The 16,596-nt window shown below is 54.2% G+C and overlaps 1 protein-coding gene across 1 annotated transcript in view; it reads left to right on the forward strand.

The window, feature by feature from the left end:
• LEKR1 (leucine, glutamate and lysine rich 1) overlaps positions 1–15,985 on the forward strand; it is a 39,117-nt gene extending 23,132 nt beyond the window's left edge. Inside the window, exons 6-12 of the mRNA XM_054385772.1 lie at positions 5,573–5,654; positions 8,997–9,074; positions 9,238–9,441; positions 10,758–10,851; positions 13,799–13,951; positions 14,905–15,204; positions 15,587–15,985. Coding sequence (XP_054241747.1) covers positions 5,573–5,654; positions 8,997–9,074; positions 9,238–9,441; positions 10,758–10,851; positions 13,799–13,951; positions 14,905–15,204; positions 15,587–15,985 — 1,310 coding nt within the window. The remainder of the gene's footprint in view (positions 1–5,572; positions 5,655–8,996; positions 9,075–9,237; positions 9,442–10,757; positions 10,852–13,798; positions 13,952–14,904; positions 15,205–15,586) is intronic.
• The last annotated feature ends 611 nt before the right edge of the window (positions 15,986–16,596 follow it).

Consider the following 16,596-nt stretch of genomic DNA (forward strand, 5'->3'; position numbering starts at 1 on the left):
CAAACAACATTTTGGCAGCTTCAGATTGTGATAACAAAATCCAAGGCCTTTTCCAACCACCCCCAGCCTTGTGCAAGCCAGGAGCATGCTCCTGGGATTAGTGTTTAGAAGTCATTAATTACTGAAGTCTGGGGAGGTTCTAAGGGCCTGGCAGCAGTGATCATCTTCTAGAAGAGCTGAACCATCTCTGTGTTCTTCTGCCCCACTCTGGGCAAGCCACCAGGTGTCTGGTGTGGTTGACACAGTGGAGGGAAGGGATCCCTCCAGAGGCACCTGGGCAGGCTGCAGAGGTGGCCTCCATCCCAGGTGTTGTGGCTGAGGCAGCTGTGCTGGGTGGTGGCTGGGTGGAGAGCTCTTGGGTGGGTGGTTGGAGGCCACATCCTTCATCTGTCCGGCAGCCCTGGTGGAAGTGCAGCTCTCTCCAGACTACAAACCACTGTTTGTGTGGCTCAAGCCAGCAGGAGAGAAGGGGAAACAGAAGAGCTCTTTGCCTCCTTCTCCTCTGGCCTGCTTCCAGGTGGCTCTTGAGATGAACAATGGCTTGGATGTCCTCAGCTGGGTAGCAGCTCCTCTGTCCTCCTCAGGCAGCCACTTTTGGTTTCTGTTCTGCTGGCAGTGAGTCAAGGCAGGGCAGTGCACAGGGTGTACTTTCCATGGGCTCTGGCATTTCCCTGCAGCAGGCCAAAGGTGTCCATATCAGTGGGACTGCAAATTGTCCTCCACCCTGCTGTGCTGGCATCTCCAACCCATGGTGATCAGATTGCATAGCAGCTTGGGAGCTTGTGGAACTCTAGAGGAGACTGCAGAGTGAAGACTGAAACAGCCCAGGTGCTGAGGATCACATCTCCAGGGAGCACTGCAAACTTACCATCACCTCCCCAGAATCCCTCCTTCCATCCATCAGCTCCCCAGAATCCCTCCTTCCATCCATCAGCTCTCCAAAATCCCTCCTTCCATCCATCAGCTCCCCAGAATCCCTCCTTCCATCCATCAGCTCTCCAAAATCCCTCCTTCCATCCATCAGCTCCCCAGAATCCCTCCTTCCATCCATCAGCTCTCCAAAATCCCTCCTTCCATCCATCAGCTCCCCAGAATCCCTCCTTCCATCCATCAGCTCCCCAGAATCCCTCCTTCCATCCATCAGCTCCCCAGAATTCCTCCTTCGATCCATCAGCTCTCCAAAATCCCTCCTTCCATCCATCAGCTCTCCAAAATCCCTCCTTCCATCCATCAGCTCCCCAGAATTTATTATTGCATCCATCAGCTCCCCAGAATTCCTCTTTCCATCCATCAGCTCCCCAGAATTTATCATTGCATCCATCAGCTCCCCAGAATCCCTCCTTCGATCCATCAGCTCTCCAAAATCCCTCCTTCCATCCTTCCATCCATGAGCTGTCCAAAATCCCTCCTTCCATCCTTCCATCCATCAGCTCCCCAGAATCCCTCCTTCCATCCATCACCTCCCCTAAATCCCTCCTTGCAACCATCAGCTCTCAATTTCCTCCTTCCATTCAGACTCCTTCTCCAAGTCCACTTGGGGAGGATGTTTGTGATGCAGCTGTCAGAGTTCTGTTGCTCTTGAGAGGTTGGAACTTGATGACCTTTGAGGTCCCTTTCCAACCCAACCCATTCTATGAAGCTATGAATTCAGTGTTGGGAGGAGCAGCTGTAGGCTTCTGGCTTGGCTGGGTGGAAAACCCTTGGGGTTTGTGGGACTAAGAGATCATTTTTGTGTGACCTGCTCTAGGTGACCCTGCCTTGGCAGGAGGGGTTGTGCTCAATGATCTCCAGAGGTCTCTTCCAGCCTCTGCCCTTCAGTGCTGTTGGAGGTGGGACACAACAGCAGGTGAGGGCACACCTCCTGGCAGAAGCTCCCCAGGTGGGGATGTTCTGAGGGAGCCTTTTCCATGCCCACATCTCCACTGAGTTTGCTCCTTAGGAGGAGACCCAGCCAAGAGCTGCCAGCTCAGCTTTTGTCTGGTTTTCCTCTCCACTTCAAAGGGAAATTTTGGAAGCTCCTTCCTTATGTTTAGAGAGAGACTGGGACATGGACAGAGCTGCTGCTTGCCCCCAGGAGTTGGGGAAGTGCCACATGATCTCTCCTCCTCACCTGCCCTCTTCAAATATAGAACCACTTAGGCTGGAAGAGACCTTTAAGGTCAAGTCCAACCCTCAACCCAGCACTGCCAGCACCTTGCTGAGCCCTGGCCCTCAGCACCACATCTCCACAGCTTTGAAACCCTTCCAGGCATGGGGACTCCATCACTGCCCTGGGTCAGGGCTGGACAACCCTTTTGGGGAAGAAATTGTTCCTCATGCCCAAGCTAAACCTCCCCTGGGACACCTTCCAACCCAATGCAATCTTTGAATTTGAGGGAAGGTCCTTCCAAGGTCCTCCAGTCCAAGCCCCTGCAGCCAGCAGGGACATCCCCAACTAGAGCAGGTTGCCCAGAGCCCCAAACAACCTGACCTGGACTGGTTCCAGGGATGGAGCTTCTCCCACCTCCGTGGCCAGAGAAGCAGTAGAATGTTCCTTGGGAACACCCAGGAGGTTTCCTTCTGAGGCAAGGAAAGGTGAGGAGCAGCAGAAGAGGAGAGGAGCTGCTACCTGTGAGGAGCTTTCACTTTTATTCCCAGCCACAGTTTTTTTCCCCTTCCACTTAATCCCGGGATAGTTTTAGTTCCCCAAACCATTCCAGGTTTAATTCAGCCTCTTTCCAGTCCCAGGTTTCTCTCTGTATGGGTTCAAACTTGAACTCTGGCTTTGAAACCTTTCTGCTGCTGCTACTGCTTCATGGGCTACTTATGTTGCTAAATATCAACTTAGCAGTGGGCTGCTGCCATAAGAAGACCTAATGTGGGATGATTGAAATATGCAGGCAGCTGTCTGGAGTAGCTGGGAAGCTGGAGTAGGGAATGCCAGGAGCTGTCTTTTCCTTTCCATGAAGTGGGCAACACTTTAAAGCCCACTTTGAAGAGCTTAGAGAAGCCACAGAGAGCAGAGGTTGCTGGGGGCTGCAGTTCAAACAGCCCTGCTGTAAGTGCTGGCAAAATGGGGTGGGGAGGGATTGTTAATTCCAGCTGGGTGCTAAGGATGGGGAAGGGTTTGAGCTGGGGAAGGTGTTGGTGGTGGTGGAGGAGCAGTGTGGCTAATGGGTTGGCTGAAGCAATGCCTGGGGGCTCTGGAAGTGGAAGAGGAAACAGAGGAATGGGGTGGCGTGAAGAGTTGTCCTGCTTCCCTCCAGCTGGGTGTTGAGCTGGTGATGTGCTGAGTTTGATTTAGCTACAGAGAGGCCCCACTGGGCTTCTGGAGGAAGGAATCCATCAGCTTCAGCAAGGCTGAGGACACTGTCTCACATAACATCCTCACAGGGGAGCTCAGGAGATGTGGGGCAGAGGAGGGGACAGTGAGGTGGGCTGAGACCTGGCTGAAGGACAGAGCTCAGGGGGTGTTGCAGCTGGAGGCCTGTCAGAATGGATGTGGCTCTGGTTGGAGGTGTCCCTGCTGACTGCAGGGGGGCTGCAGAAGATGACCTTTGAGGGTCCCTTCCAAGCCAGTGCAACCTGTGGATCTGTGAGGGCAGCAGGTGCAGCCCAGCAGAGCCTTTCTGCTTCTGGGTGAGAGCTGGCAAGGGACTCCCCCAGTGCCTCTTTCTCATCAGTGACTGCTGTGATGAGTCAGAAGTTGTCTTCTTCAATCCAAGCTGGCTGCTGCTGGTTCCCCAAACCATACCTCAGTGAAGGGAAAATGAAACTGCATTCTGCCTCTGCTGGCTCCTGTGAGCTGCCTTGGGTGGAAGCAGCAAGTCCACTGCTCTGCAGTCCTCAGCCAGGGAGCAATAGGCTGTGTGTTGGAACTGGAAGCAGGTGGCCTCTGTGGACATGCAGATAGTCTGAGGGAGGCACAGCCAGTTCAGAGCAGACACTCAGTCATACAGAAGAGCTTCATGCCTGGCATGACCCAACCAGGGCTGTGCTGTGGAGTTTCTGTCTGACAGCAGCTGAGCTGCAGCTGCTAAGGCCAGAGGGGGTCAGGGACTGAGCTCAAGGAGGGCAGAGTGAGACTGGAGATGGGGAAGAAATTGTTGAGTGAGGATGGGGAGATACTGGCACAGGTTGCCCAGGAAGGTTGTAGATGTCTTCCTCCCTGGAGGTGTTCAAGGCCAGGCTGGATGAGGCCCTGAGCAACCTGGGCTGGTGAGAGGTGTCCCTACCCATGGCAGGGAGTTGGAACTGGATGATCTCTGAGGTCCCTTCCAACCCAACCCATTCCATGGCTCTGTGAGTGCCCCCTCACAGAGCAGAAGGTGCCAGCTCTGAGCAGCAGTCACCACAGCTTGGTCTGGTGGCATTGTGCAGGGGTTTGGTGCAGGTAAGAGCAGGGTGATGGCAGTGGGAGGTGGTCAGAGAGGGCTTCAGGACAGCTGAGAGGAGGTTTGGCTAAGGAGCTGGACAGTAGTTCTGCAGGGGTTATGCTCAACAGCAAGATGGGAGCTGAGTAGCTCCTTCTCAGGGAGCTTTAGGGCAAGCAGGGTTGGTTCTGCAGGCACCCCTGAGAGGGGACTGCTGCCCAGGGCTTTGGGCAAGCAGGTGAGAGGTGACCTGCTGGGAAGCAGCTCTGCCTGGGAGTGCTGGTGGACAACAAGTTCCCCATGAGCCAGCAATGTGTCCTCATGGCCAGGAAGGGCAATGGTGCCCTGGGGTGCATGAAGAAGAGTGTGGGCAGCAGGTTGAGGTTGGTCTTTCTGCCTCTCTGGCCTCGTGGGACCACAGCTGGAGTGCTGGGGCCAGTTCTGGGCTCCCCAGTTCAAGAGGGACAGGGAACTGCTGGAGTGGTTGCCTCTGGTGCCTACCGCAGGCTGCACTGGGCACTGGGAAGGGGAAAGCCTGGATGGGACAGAGAGCAGCCAGGAGGATAGGATGTTGTTAAAGAAGAGTGTGGGCAGCAGGGCAAGGGAGGCTCTCCTGCCCCTCTGCTCTGCCCTGCTGAGACCACAGCTGGAGTCCTGGGGTCAGTTATGGGCTCCCCAGTTCCAGAAAGACAGAAAACTGCTGGAGAGAGTCCAGGGGAGGCTGTAGAGCTGCTGAGGGGCCTGGAGCAGCTCTGTGAGGAGCAAAGGCTGAGAACCTTTTTATTGTGGAAAAGTGAATTGCTTTATTGTAGAGAATTATTTTATTGTAGAGAATTATTTTGTTGTAGAGAATTATTTTGTTGTAGAGAATTATTTTGTTGTAGAGAATTATTTTGTTGTAGAGAATTATTTTGTTGTAGAGAATTATTTTGTTGTAGAGAATTATTTTGTTGTAGAGAATTATTTTGTTGTAGAGAATTATTTAGTTGTAGAGAATTATTTAGTTGTAGAGAATTATTTAGTTGTAGAGAATTATTTAGTTGTAGAGAATTATTTATTTTATTGTAGAGAATTATTTAGTTGTAGAGAATTATTTATTTTATTGTAGAGAATTATTTAACTGTAGAGAATTGAATTCTTTCATTGTGGGGAAGTGAATTCTTTCACTGTCCAATCAGCCATGAAACCTGCGAGGTGGTTTCTTGTTTGTTTGTTTTCAGATCTGACAAACCAAGTGGAGACAACTGGGCTGAAGCTGCAGAAGGTAACAGCTGAGCTGGAGCACTACAAGAAGCTCTTCAAGTAAGAGTTGTCCCTGCTGAGTTGCTTTGTCACTGCACACAGAGCTGGCACACATCATTTCCATCCAGGCTGTGCTGCTTGGCAGGGGCAGGGGGGAAGGTTGTGCCCAGGAGCTCAGATGTCTTCTCTTCATCTGAAGCATTTCTCCCTCCCTGCCTGGGCAGGTCTGGGGGTGGAAGCTGGGTTGGACTCAGAGGAGGGCTCCATCAGCTCAGTCCAGCACTTCATTTCTCACCCCCAAGTGCTGGGTGGCTTGGGTAATTCACACCACCTCTGGACTCAAGGTGTCATGGAAAGGAGCAGGACAGACTGACAGAGCAGGTTGGCTTGGAGGGGACAGACAGGAGCAGGACAGACTGACAGAGCAGGTTGGCTTGGAGGGGACAGACAGGAGCAGGACAGACTGACAGAGCAGGTTGGCTTGGAGGGGACAGACAGGAGCAGGACAGACTGACAGAGCAGGTTGGCTTGGAGGGGACAGACAGGAGCAGGACAGACTGACAGAGCAGGTTGGCTTGGAGGGGACAGACAGGAGCAGGACAGACTGACAGAGCAGGTTGGCTTGGAGGGGACAGACAGGAGCAGGACAGACTGACAGAGCAGGTTGGCTTGGAGGGGACAGACAGGAGCAGGACAGACTGACAGAGCAGGTTGGCTTGGAGGGGACATTAAAGATCATCCAGTTCCAACCCTCTGCCATGGGCTTCAGGAATCACTCCAGGAATCACTTCAGGAATCAGTTCAGGGTGCACTGCACAACTCACTTCAGGATTCGCTTTTGAATTCACTTTAGATTGGCTTCTGAACTAATTTTAGATTGGCTTCTGAATTCACTTCAGGACTGGGTTCTGAATTCACTTCAGGACTGGGTTCTGAATTCACTTCAGGATTGGCTTCTGAATTCACTTTAGGATTCGCTTCTGGATTCACTTCAGGATTGGCTTCTGAATTCACTTCAGGATTGGCTTCTGAATTCACTTTAGGATTGGCTTCTGAATTCACTCTAGGATTGGCTTCTGAATTCACTTTAGGATTGGCTTCTGAATTCACTTTGGGATTCACTTCTGAATTCACTTTGGGATTCACTTCTGAATTCACTTTGGGATTGGCTTCTGAATTCACTTTGGGATTGGCTTCTGGATTCACTTCGGGATTGGCTTCTGGATTCACTTCGGGATTGGCTTCTGAATTCACTTTAGGATTGGCTTCTGAATTCACTCTAGGATTGGCTTCTGAATTCACTCTAGGATTGGCTTCTGAATTCAGGATTGGCTTTTGAATTCACTTTGGGATTGGCTTCTGAATTCACTTTGGGATTGGCTTCTGAATTCACTTTGGGATTGGCTTCTGAATTCACTTTGGGATTGGCTTCTAAATTCACTTTGGGATTGGCTTCTGAATTCACTTCAGGACACGGCCATGACTGTTGCCCACAGGAAGCTGCAGAGTGCTGAGCTGGTGCTGCCAGCCCAGAGCCCAGCCTGCAGCAGCCCTTTCTGTCTGTTTGCCTGAGATTTCCCCACAGGTTCCTCCTTCTTTGACCTTCACTTTCTGGTTGCAGTTCCTGCATGCACAGAATCCCATCCTAAGGGATCAGCAAATATTTAGAATGCTGAGCAGCAGAGTGCTTTAGTGCTGCAGTGAGTGTGGAATGTGACTGAAAGGCCTTCCTCAGCACAGCTAAAGCTGCAGCTGAGGCTTTCCAAGTGCAGCAGCCACACTCTCAGTGTGCTGTGGGCACAGCTTCAGAGAAGAACATTCTGTGACTGTGGAAATGCAGATAGGAAGCTTAACCATGGTGAAGTGGTGACGTAATGACCAAAGCCCTCTGCAGCTTCCAGCTCTGACCTACCCAGCCCCTGAGTTCTTCATTTGCAGTCATCTTCTCACTTGACCCTGTCAGCAGTGCTGCCAAACCTCTCCTGTTCTGCAGCATGAACCTTGCTGGCAGCCTGGCTGAGGCTGCAAGTGCAGATTGCAGTTAGGAGAGAAGGGATCAAGAAATTCAGAGATTCACAGACTGGTTTGGGTTGGGTTGGAAGGGACCTCAAAGCTCATCCAGTCCCAACCCCCTGCCATGGGCAGGGACGCTTCCCACCAGCCCAGGCTGCTTAAGGCCTTGAACACCTCCAGGCAGGAGGCAGCCACAGCCTCCTTGGGCAACCTGTGCCAGTGTCTCCTCACCCTCACTCTCATGAATTTTTTCCTCCTCTCCAGTCTCAATCTCCCCTCTCCCAGCTCAAAGCCATTGTCCCTCATCCTGCCACTCCCAGCCCTTGTCACAAGTCCCTCCCCAGCTCTCCTGGAGCCCCTTCAGGTACTGGAAGGCTGCTCTGAAGTCTCCCTGGAGCCTTCTCTTCTCCAGGCTGACCAGCCCCAACTCTCCCAGCCTGTCCCCACAAGGGAGCTTCTCCAGCCTCTGATCATCTCTGTGACCTCCTCTGGACCCTCTCCAGCAGCTCCAGGTCCTTCTTGTGCTGGGGCCCCAGAGCTGGAGGCAGTGCTGCAGGTGGGGTCTGAGCAGAGCAGAGGGCAGAATCCCCTCCCTGTGCTGCTGCTATCCCTGCTCTGGCTGCAGCTCAGCACTCAGCTGGCTCTGGGCTGCCAGGGACCATTGCTGGCTCCTGGGGAGTTTGTCACAACTGACACCCCCAAGGCCTTCTCCTCAGGGTTGCTCTCTGCCCATTCTCTGCCCAGCCTGGATCTGTGCTTGGGGTTGCCCTGACCCAGCTGCAGGACCTTCCCTTGGCCTTGTTGAACTCCATGAGGTTGGCTTGGGTGCAGCTCTGCAGCCTGTCCAGGTCCCTCTGGATGGATTCCCTTCCCTCCAGCTGTCAGCCAGGCCACACAGCTTGGGGTCATCACAGACTTGCTGGGGGAGCCTCAAAGCCATTGTCCAAGTCCCTGACAAAGATGTTAAACAGCACTGGTGCCAGTGCCAAGCCCTGAGGGACACCACTGCTCACTGCTCTGCATTTGGACACAGACTTTGACCATAGCTCTCTGAGTGCAGCCCTCCAGCCAACTCCTTACCCAGTGAGTGGCCACCCCTCCAGCCCATGCTTTTCCAGTCTGGTGACCAGGATGCCCTGGGGAAGAGTGTCATGTCCAGGGAGATGCCATCAGTTGCTCTTCCCTTATCCACTGATGCTGGAACTCCATCACAGAAAGCCACCAAGTTGGTCAGGCATGGTTTGCCCTTGGTGGAGCCACCAATCACCTCTTCATCATCTCCCGTGGGCATGGGCAAGGCCTTCAGGAGGCTCTGCTGCATCATCCTGATTTTTTTTTTTTTTGTTGGGGGGAGGACCCAATATTTATTTTATGCTCCTCTGTCCTTAGGGTGAAATCAGCAGAACTTGATGCCTGTCAGAATGAGCTGAAAAAGGTGAAACATGAAAGTGGAATCTCTGAGTCAAGGTAAAGGCTGACGTTCTGGTGCATGATTCAGACATTTCTGAGCAGTGAGGGCAAAAATCTGATTTTAATGCACTTTTAGGCAATACTTTGTGTGTATTTGCACAGCACTTGGGTCCAGGTGCCCAGATTTAAGTTCCTGTGATGCTTTTTGATCCATCTGTAGGCTTACAAAAGAGCTGAAGGGAAAGGAGGACTCTCTCCTAGCTTGCCAACAGCTGTGCAAACACTTCCAGGATGAGGTGGCTGAGAAAGAAAGGAAGGAAGAAGATCTGAGAAGGAGAATTGGTCGGTCTGAAAGTGAGCTGGAAGGACTTAAAGCTCTTCTTCAACAAGCAGAGGAAGAGGTGGTGGTGTTGAAACAAGAAAGGTAACTGGAGCAGAGGCACCAGGGCTGACACCTTCAGCCTAGGCTGTCTTTTGGGGAACCAGTTAGAAAGAGTAAAAGCCATGAAAGCCTTCCCTCTGCTGCCAGCCCCTCAGCTGCTCCCACTCACACCTGAGGGGCAGACAGAGTCTGCAAATCACCAGAGATGGTTTCACACATCTCAGCATGGTGTGGGTAGGAAGGGACCTCTGGAGCTCAGCCAGTCCAAGCCCCTGCTCCAGCAGGGCACCCCCAGCAGCTTGCCCAGCAGCACACTGCCCAGGGGGGTTGGAAGCTCTCCACACAAGGACACTCCACAACCTCTCTGGCCAGCCTGCTCCAGGCCTCCAGCACCCTCACACCAAACAACTTTCTCCTCCTGTTCACATGGAGCCTCCTGGGTTCCACTTTGTGCCCCTTGCCCCTTGGCCTGTCCCTGGGCACCACTGAGCAGAGCCTGGCCCCAGCCTCTTGCCCCCCAGCCTTTAGCTCTTGCTGAGTATTGCTCAGATCCCTCTGGGGCTGCTCTTCTGTAGGCTCTCAGCCCCAGGGCTCTCAGCCTTTGCTCCTCACAGAGCTGCTCCAGGCCCCTCAGCAGCTCTGCAGCCTCCCCTGGACTCTCTCCAGCAGTTCTCTGTCTCTCTGCAACTGGGGAGCCCAGAACTGGCCCCAGGACTCCAGCTGCAGCCTCACCAGAGCAGAGCAGAGGGGCAGGAGGACCTCCCTTGTCCTGCTGCCCACACTCTTCATGCACCCCAGGACACCATTGGCCTATCTTGGCCCTGGGGGCACCTTGCTGACTCCTGGGGAACTTATCCCCCAGCACTCCCAGGTTGTTCTCCTCAGAGCTACTTCCCAGCAGGTCAACCTCTAACCTCTGCTTGGTTACTTTAATTCCAGTCCCAGCAGTGGTTTTTAATTCCTGCTAGCAGTGCTCTGAGCTCATTGGATCTGCCCCATGGCTGTGTTGCATTTTCTAACAGTTCTTCAGAACTGGACTTATGGAATGCTGAAATTCCTGAGGTTTGAGATGGGAGTGTGGCAGGAGGAGCAACTTCCAGAGTGTCTTTAAACCAGGAGCTTCAGAAAGCTTCATGCAAATGCTGAGTGGTGGCTGAGTGCTCAGGGCTCCAGGCAGGCTTCTGGGGCTGGAAACAAAGAGGAAAGGACAAGCCCCAAGGGGCAGTTAGGTCTACAAAGGGCAATTAGATCTCCACAAAGGACAATTAGGTCTCCACAAAGGAGCTAATGGGAGGGAGCTGGCATGCCAGCAGGCTGGGCAGAGCCTGCACTGACATAAGAGTTTTTGTGGTTTCCAGGGAGTTAATGCTGCTTTCTCATCAGAACAGAACTGAGCAGCTGCAGGACTCCTTGAGGCAGAAGCTGAGGAGTGAGGATACCTGGAGGGAGAAGGTAATGCTGGCTGGGCACCACCGATGGCTTCTTGGGCTGCTTCCAGCTGCAGTCAGCTGTGAGGCACTGAGCCAGGCACTGCCTCCCCAAGTGCAGAGGTGCCAGGAGGGAGCTTTGCACAAGAGGTTTGGCTTGCGGGGGAGCTCCCTGCAGAGCTTGGAGCTGGCTGCAGAAGGACTTCAGTTGGAGTGCTGGAGGCCTGGCAGGTGTTCAGCTCTGATCCTCACTCCCCAGGCTCCAGAGGGTTTGGGAGGGGTGCCCTGGCATGGCCATGGTGAGAGGAAGTCAAGGGTTGGGCTGGAGGGTCTCAAACGTCTTTTCCAATTGAAGCCATCCCATAATTCTGTGAAAGCCTGAGTGTGAGGAGCCCACTGAACCTCTGATCTCCTTGGCTTAGCTCTGCAGGACAGAGTCCTTCTCCTTGAAGCATAGGGTCATGGAATCACAGAATGGTTGTGGTTGGAAGAGACTTTTAAGGTCATCCAGTCCAAGCCTTACCCCAGCACTGCCAGCTCAGCACCAAACCATGGCCCTCAGCACCACATCTCCACAGCTTTTAAACCCCTCCAGGGATGGGGACTCTACCACTGCCCTGGGCAGCCTGGGCCAGGGCTGGGCAACCCTTTTGGGGAAGAAATTGTTCCTCATGGCCAACTTAAACCTTCCTTGGCACAGCTTGAGGCCATTTCCTCTTGTCCTATCTCTTATTCCTAGAGAGCAGAGCCCAACCCCCACCTGGCTCCAGCCTCCTCTCAGGAGCTGTAGAGAGCAATGAGGTCTCCCTCAGCCTCCTCTTCTCCAGGCTGCACACCCCCAGCTCCCTCAGCTGCTCCTCCCCAGCCCTGTTCTCCAGACCCTTCCCCAGCTTGGTTGCCCTTCTCTGGCCCTGCTCCAGCTCCTCAATGTCCTTCTTGCCCAAAACTGAGCCCAGGATCTGAGGTTTGGCCTCAGCAGTGCCCAGTGTGGGAGGACAATCCCTGCCCTGCTGCTGCTGCCCAGACCATTGCTGCTCCAGCCCAGGCTGCTGCTGCCCTTCTTGCCCACCTGGGCACCCCTGGCTCATCTCCAGCTGCTGCTGGCCAACACCCTCAGGTCCTTTCCCACCAGGCAGTTCCCAGCCACTCTGCCCCAAGCCTGGAGCCTTCCTGGGGGGGTTGTGCAGCAAGTGCAGGGGAAGGTCTGGAAGTTCATCTTCAGCTGCTGCCAACCATCACTCCCAGGTCACTCTGTGCTGGGTGAGTTGGCAGCCCCTGGGAGCTGGAGACTCCCAGTGGAACAGCAGCATAGAACTGTTGAGCTTGGGAGAGACCTCTGAGATAGGAGAGCCAAACTGCTTCCTTCTCCACCAGCAGCTGGGAGCTGTAAACTTGACTTTAATCTGCAACTTCTCTCCACAAAAGCACCAAAAACCCTCCCAAAGCTCATGTCAGAAATTCAAACAGAGAAAAAGAAAAACCAAGAGGCAAATCAGGGAAGGCAAAATTGAGCAGAGCCTTGAACAATAACTGGGATGTCCTGATGTCATCTTTGGGGGCTGAAATTGCTGTCTGCAGGAGGTGATAAGTGTCTGGGAGCTTTATTTAGCCTCAGGACTAGCAGCAATTAAGATCAGTTTCATGCCTTTTGTGTCTTCTTCACCTCTCTGCCACAGGATATAATTTTAGAAGGAGGTCAGGCTGCCTGCATCAGCACTGGGGATTGTTCAGCCTGACATCAGCACAGGAGAGAGGCTGCTCCCAGCAGGAGAGACCAATTACAGCCTGAGAGAGCTCCAAAAATGGCCTCATCAGACAAAAGAATCCAAACTGCCACGGAGTTGGCTTTGTCTTGGGTCAGGCTGCTACTGCATCCTGGTGAAGTGTTCTGCTGGCTGTCCAGAACACAGAGAAACCTCCAGCTGACACAACCACACCTGGTGGGGCTTGGAAGGGACCTCTGGAGCTCAGCCAGCCCAGGATCTGCTCCAGCAGGGCATCCCCAGCAGCTTGCCCAGCAGCACAATGCCCAGGGGGGGTTGGAAGCTCTCCAGAGACTCCACAACCTCTCTGGCCAGCCTGCTCCAGCCCTCCAGCACCCTCACACCAAACAACTTTCTCCTCCTGCTCACATGGAACCTCCAGACCAAGCTCAACCTGGCTCCAGCCTCCTCTCAGGAGCTGCAGAGAGCAATGAGGTCTCCCTCAGCCTTCTCCAGGCTGAACATCCCCAGCTCCCTCAGCTGCTCTTCCAAGCCAGCTAAAGGCTTTAGTCACATAGTGGTTCCATGGTGATTTCACAGGAGGCTCAGCTACATTTAGGCATCCAGCACCACTTGAGACTCTGTGGACCTTGAGAGACCTCTTCCCTGGTGCTCCCTGCTCCCCTGGAGCAGGCTCCAGCCATGCCCCCCTCAGCCAGGGGGAAGCCATCCCCTCACCAGCCTCCAATAGATGCAATCATTCTGTTCAGCACCTGAGATCTCCCTGTGCCCAATGTCACATCCCTTCAGCTGTGGCAGTGTGGAATCTGTGGCTGTTCAGTCTGGAGAGGAGAAGGCTCTGAGGAGACCTTTTTGTGGCCTTGCAGTATCTGAAGGGGGCTTCAAGAAAGCTGGGGAGGGACTTTTGAGGGTGTCAGGGAGTGATAGGACTGGGCAGGATGGAACAAAACTAGAAGTGGGGAGATTCAGATTGGATGTGAGGAAGAAATTCTTCCCCATGAGGGTGGTGAGAGACTGGCACAGGCTGCCCAGGGAGGTGGTGGAAGCCTCATCCCTGGAGGTTTTTGCAGCCAGGCTGGAGGTGGCTGTGAGCAACCTGCTGTGGTGTGAGGTGTCCCTGCCCATGGCAGGGGGGTTGGAACTGGCTGAGCCTTGAGGTCCCTTCCAACCCTGACAGTTCTGTGATTGTGTGTGAACAGCACCTGAGGATGAGTTGCTCCACACCCTGAAGCCTCTCTTGTTCCCTAGGTGGAGATGGAGCTGGCCAAAGGTGAGGCACGACACATAGAAGAGATTCTGCAAGTCAAGGAGGAAGCCAGGGTGGAACTGGAGCTTGAGAGACAAAAGCAGCAAGGACTCATCACAAAATACCAGAGGGACCATGAGGAGCTCCAGAAGAAGGTGAGTGACACTTGAGCAAAGTTTTGTGGCAGTAGAGAATAAATATAAAGGGCAACAAATTGGGAAGGGTCTGGAGAACAGGGCTGGGGAGGAGCAGCTGAGGGAGCTGGGGTTGGAGAAGAGGAGGCTGAGGGAGACCTCATTGCTCTCTGCAGCTCCTGAGGGGAGGCTGGAGCCAGCTGGGGCTTGGGCTCTGCTCAGTGATAGTCTCAGGTGATAGAAGGAGAGGAACTGGCCTGAAAAGGAGAGGGTTAGGTTGGAGAGGAGGAAAAATTTCTTTGCTGCCAGAGTGGTGAGGGATTGGCACAGGCTGCCCAGGGAGGTGGTGGAGTCCCCATCCCTGGAGGGGTTCAAGGAACCTGTGGCCATGGCACTTGGGGCCAGGGCTTGGTGGCCATGGTAGGGTTGGGTTGCTGCTTGGTCTCACTGATCCTGGAGGCCTTTTGCAACCCAAACAGCTCTCTGGTTCCATAAACTATTGACAAAGGGCAGGTGAAGGAGCAAAAGCTCCTTCCTCTGTGCTGCTGTGTCTAGGTGGCACAACATTTTCCCACAGGGCTGCAGGAGGGCACTGCTGGCTCCAGGGGAGCTTCTCACCCAACAGTCCCCAACAGCCCCAAGGCTCTTTCCTCAGGGCTGCTCTCAAGCCACTCTGCACCCAGCCTGGATTGGTGCCTGGGACTGGCCCGACCCAGCTGCAGGACCCTGCACTCTGACTTGCTGCCCCTGCCCCACTCCTCAAACCTCTTTTGGTTCCTTCACCAGCTCTCTGGTGTCCTTTGGGAGTTTTAATGGAAACTCAAAGGGATTTTGGTGGCCTTTGAGGAGATTTATGGCATTGTGGGATTTTTTTTCCCCTCCTGAAATCAACATTTGGCTGCTAATTGATTTTTTTACTTATCTAACCCCCCCTGAACGTGAATGGATTCAGGTTTTGTCTAATCTCCTTGCAGATACCAGGACTAATATCCAGTGCCACCAACAGCTTAAGGATGGAGACAGAAATTCTGGAGAAGAAGCTCCGAGAGGCCCAGATGAGGCTGGTAGAGAAAGATGAAGATAAGGAAAAAGAAATTCAGAGCCTTAAAAGAAGAGTTACTGAGCTTGAGTTTCAGCTGACCATGGAAAAGAACAGCAGTGACTCACTGCTGGGGAACATGAGGAAAGAAATTCAGCACAAGGCAGAGGAACTGGAAAAATTAACCCAGGAGAGGACTCAGCTGATTCACAACTTGAGTCAAGTTCAAGAGGAGGTAGGCAGTTGGCTGGGGAAGGGCCTGGCTGGTTTGACTGGGAAATGTGTGGCTGCTGCAGCCTCCTCCAGCTCACAGCCTGCCTTCTGCTGGGGTGAAACCCACTGGCAGGAGAGCAGAGGGAAAAGAGAAGGAGGAGGAGAGGGAAAAGGGGGAGGATGAGAGGGAAGAGGGGGAGGAGAGGAGAGGGAAAAGGGGAGAAGAAGGAGAGGAGGGGGAAAAAAAGAGAAAATAGGAAGTGGAGGAGTAGAGGGAAAGGAAAGAGAGAAGAGGAGCTGCCCCCTCTCCCTGGGGTGCCCGTGTGTGTGCTGGGGGCAGGCTGTGTGGCAGGGTCGCTGTGCCCCTGGCCCGGCTGCCAGCTGCCCTCTGTCTGTGCTTGCAGAGCTGCCTGCTGCAGGAGACGGTGCGCAGGGAGTGCCAGGAGCGCTGCGAGCTGACTGCAGCTCTGAGTCAAGCCCGGGAGCAAGTGCTGCAGCTCAAGAAGCTGAGTGGAAACTTCTCCTGCTGCTCCTCCTCCCCGCGGCCCCTGGCCCGGGGCAGCCCAGGCTGTCCTGCCGCCCCTGCCCGGCCCCGCGCCCGCCCCGGCCCCGCCGCGCCCCCGCCGCGCTCCGCGCTCCCAGCAGCTTCCGGAGCCCCTGGGAAGTGCCACAGCAGCCTGACCCTGCCGGCTCTGAGCCCAGCACAGACTGCCAGGGCAAGAACCACCTCTCTGCAGCAGCACAGGAGCAGGAGGCTGCTGGCCCAGCCGGCTCTGGTGGCGTCCTGCACGCACACGGCCTGAGGGCACCCATGGGGGGCAAGGCTGGGCCGAGGCAGGTGCCACAGCTCCACCCGCAGTGCTTCCTCTCTGCTGCTCATGTCAGGATGGTGTTGCTTTGTCAGCAAGGAGCTGCTGCTGCTTTGCGAGAAGCAAGACACTGCTGTGTCTCCCAGGGGAGCCCATCCCCAGCAGCTGGCATTAAAGCAGTTGCCAGTTGCCAGCACTGCCTTCCCTCAGCACTTTGTTGGAGGTCTCCTGGTTTGTGTCTTCTGCTGTGCCACCTCCCTGCTGGTTTCTGGTGTGACAATGTGCTCTGTCTGGGGACAGTCAGCACTTCAGAGAGTCATAGAATGGTTTGGGTTGGAAGGGACCTTGAAGACCATCCAGTCCCAAGCCCCCTGCCACAGTCACTGGTGGAGGAAATGATGAAAACTTGGCAGATCCATGTCCTGCCCATGGGCAGAGCTTCCTCTCTCTGCATGTCCCCAACTGTGCTAATGAACAAAGAGTTAAAGACTTCCTATGGCTTTAACCCAAAGATCACAGAATCACAACTCCACCACTGCCCTGGGCAGCCTGGGCCAGGCCTTGGCAACCCTTTGTGGGGAGAAATTGTTCCTCATGGCCAACCT

The sequence above is a fragment of the Indicator indicator genome, chromosome 13 (assembly GCF_027791375.1).
Source record: "Indicator indicator isolate 239-I01 chromosome 13, UM_Iind_1.1, whole genome shotgun sequence".
Classification (NCBI taxonomy): domain Eukaryota; kingdom Metazoa; phylum Chordata; class Aves; order Piciformes; family Indicatoridae; genus Indicator; species Indicator indicator.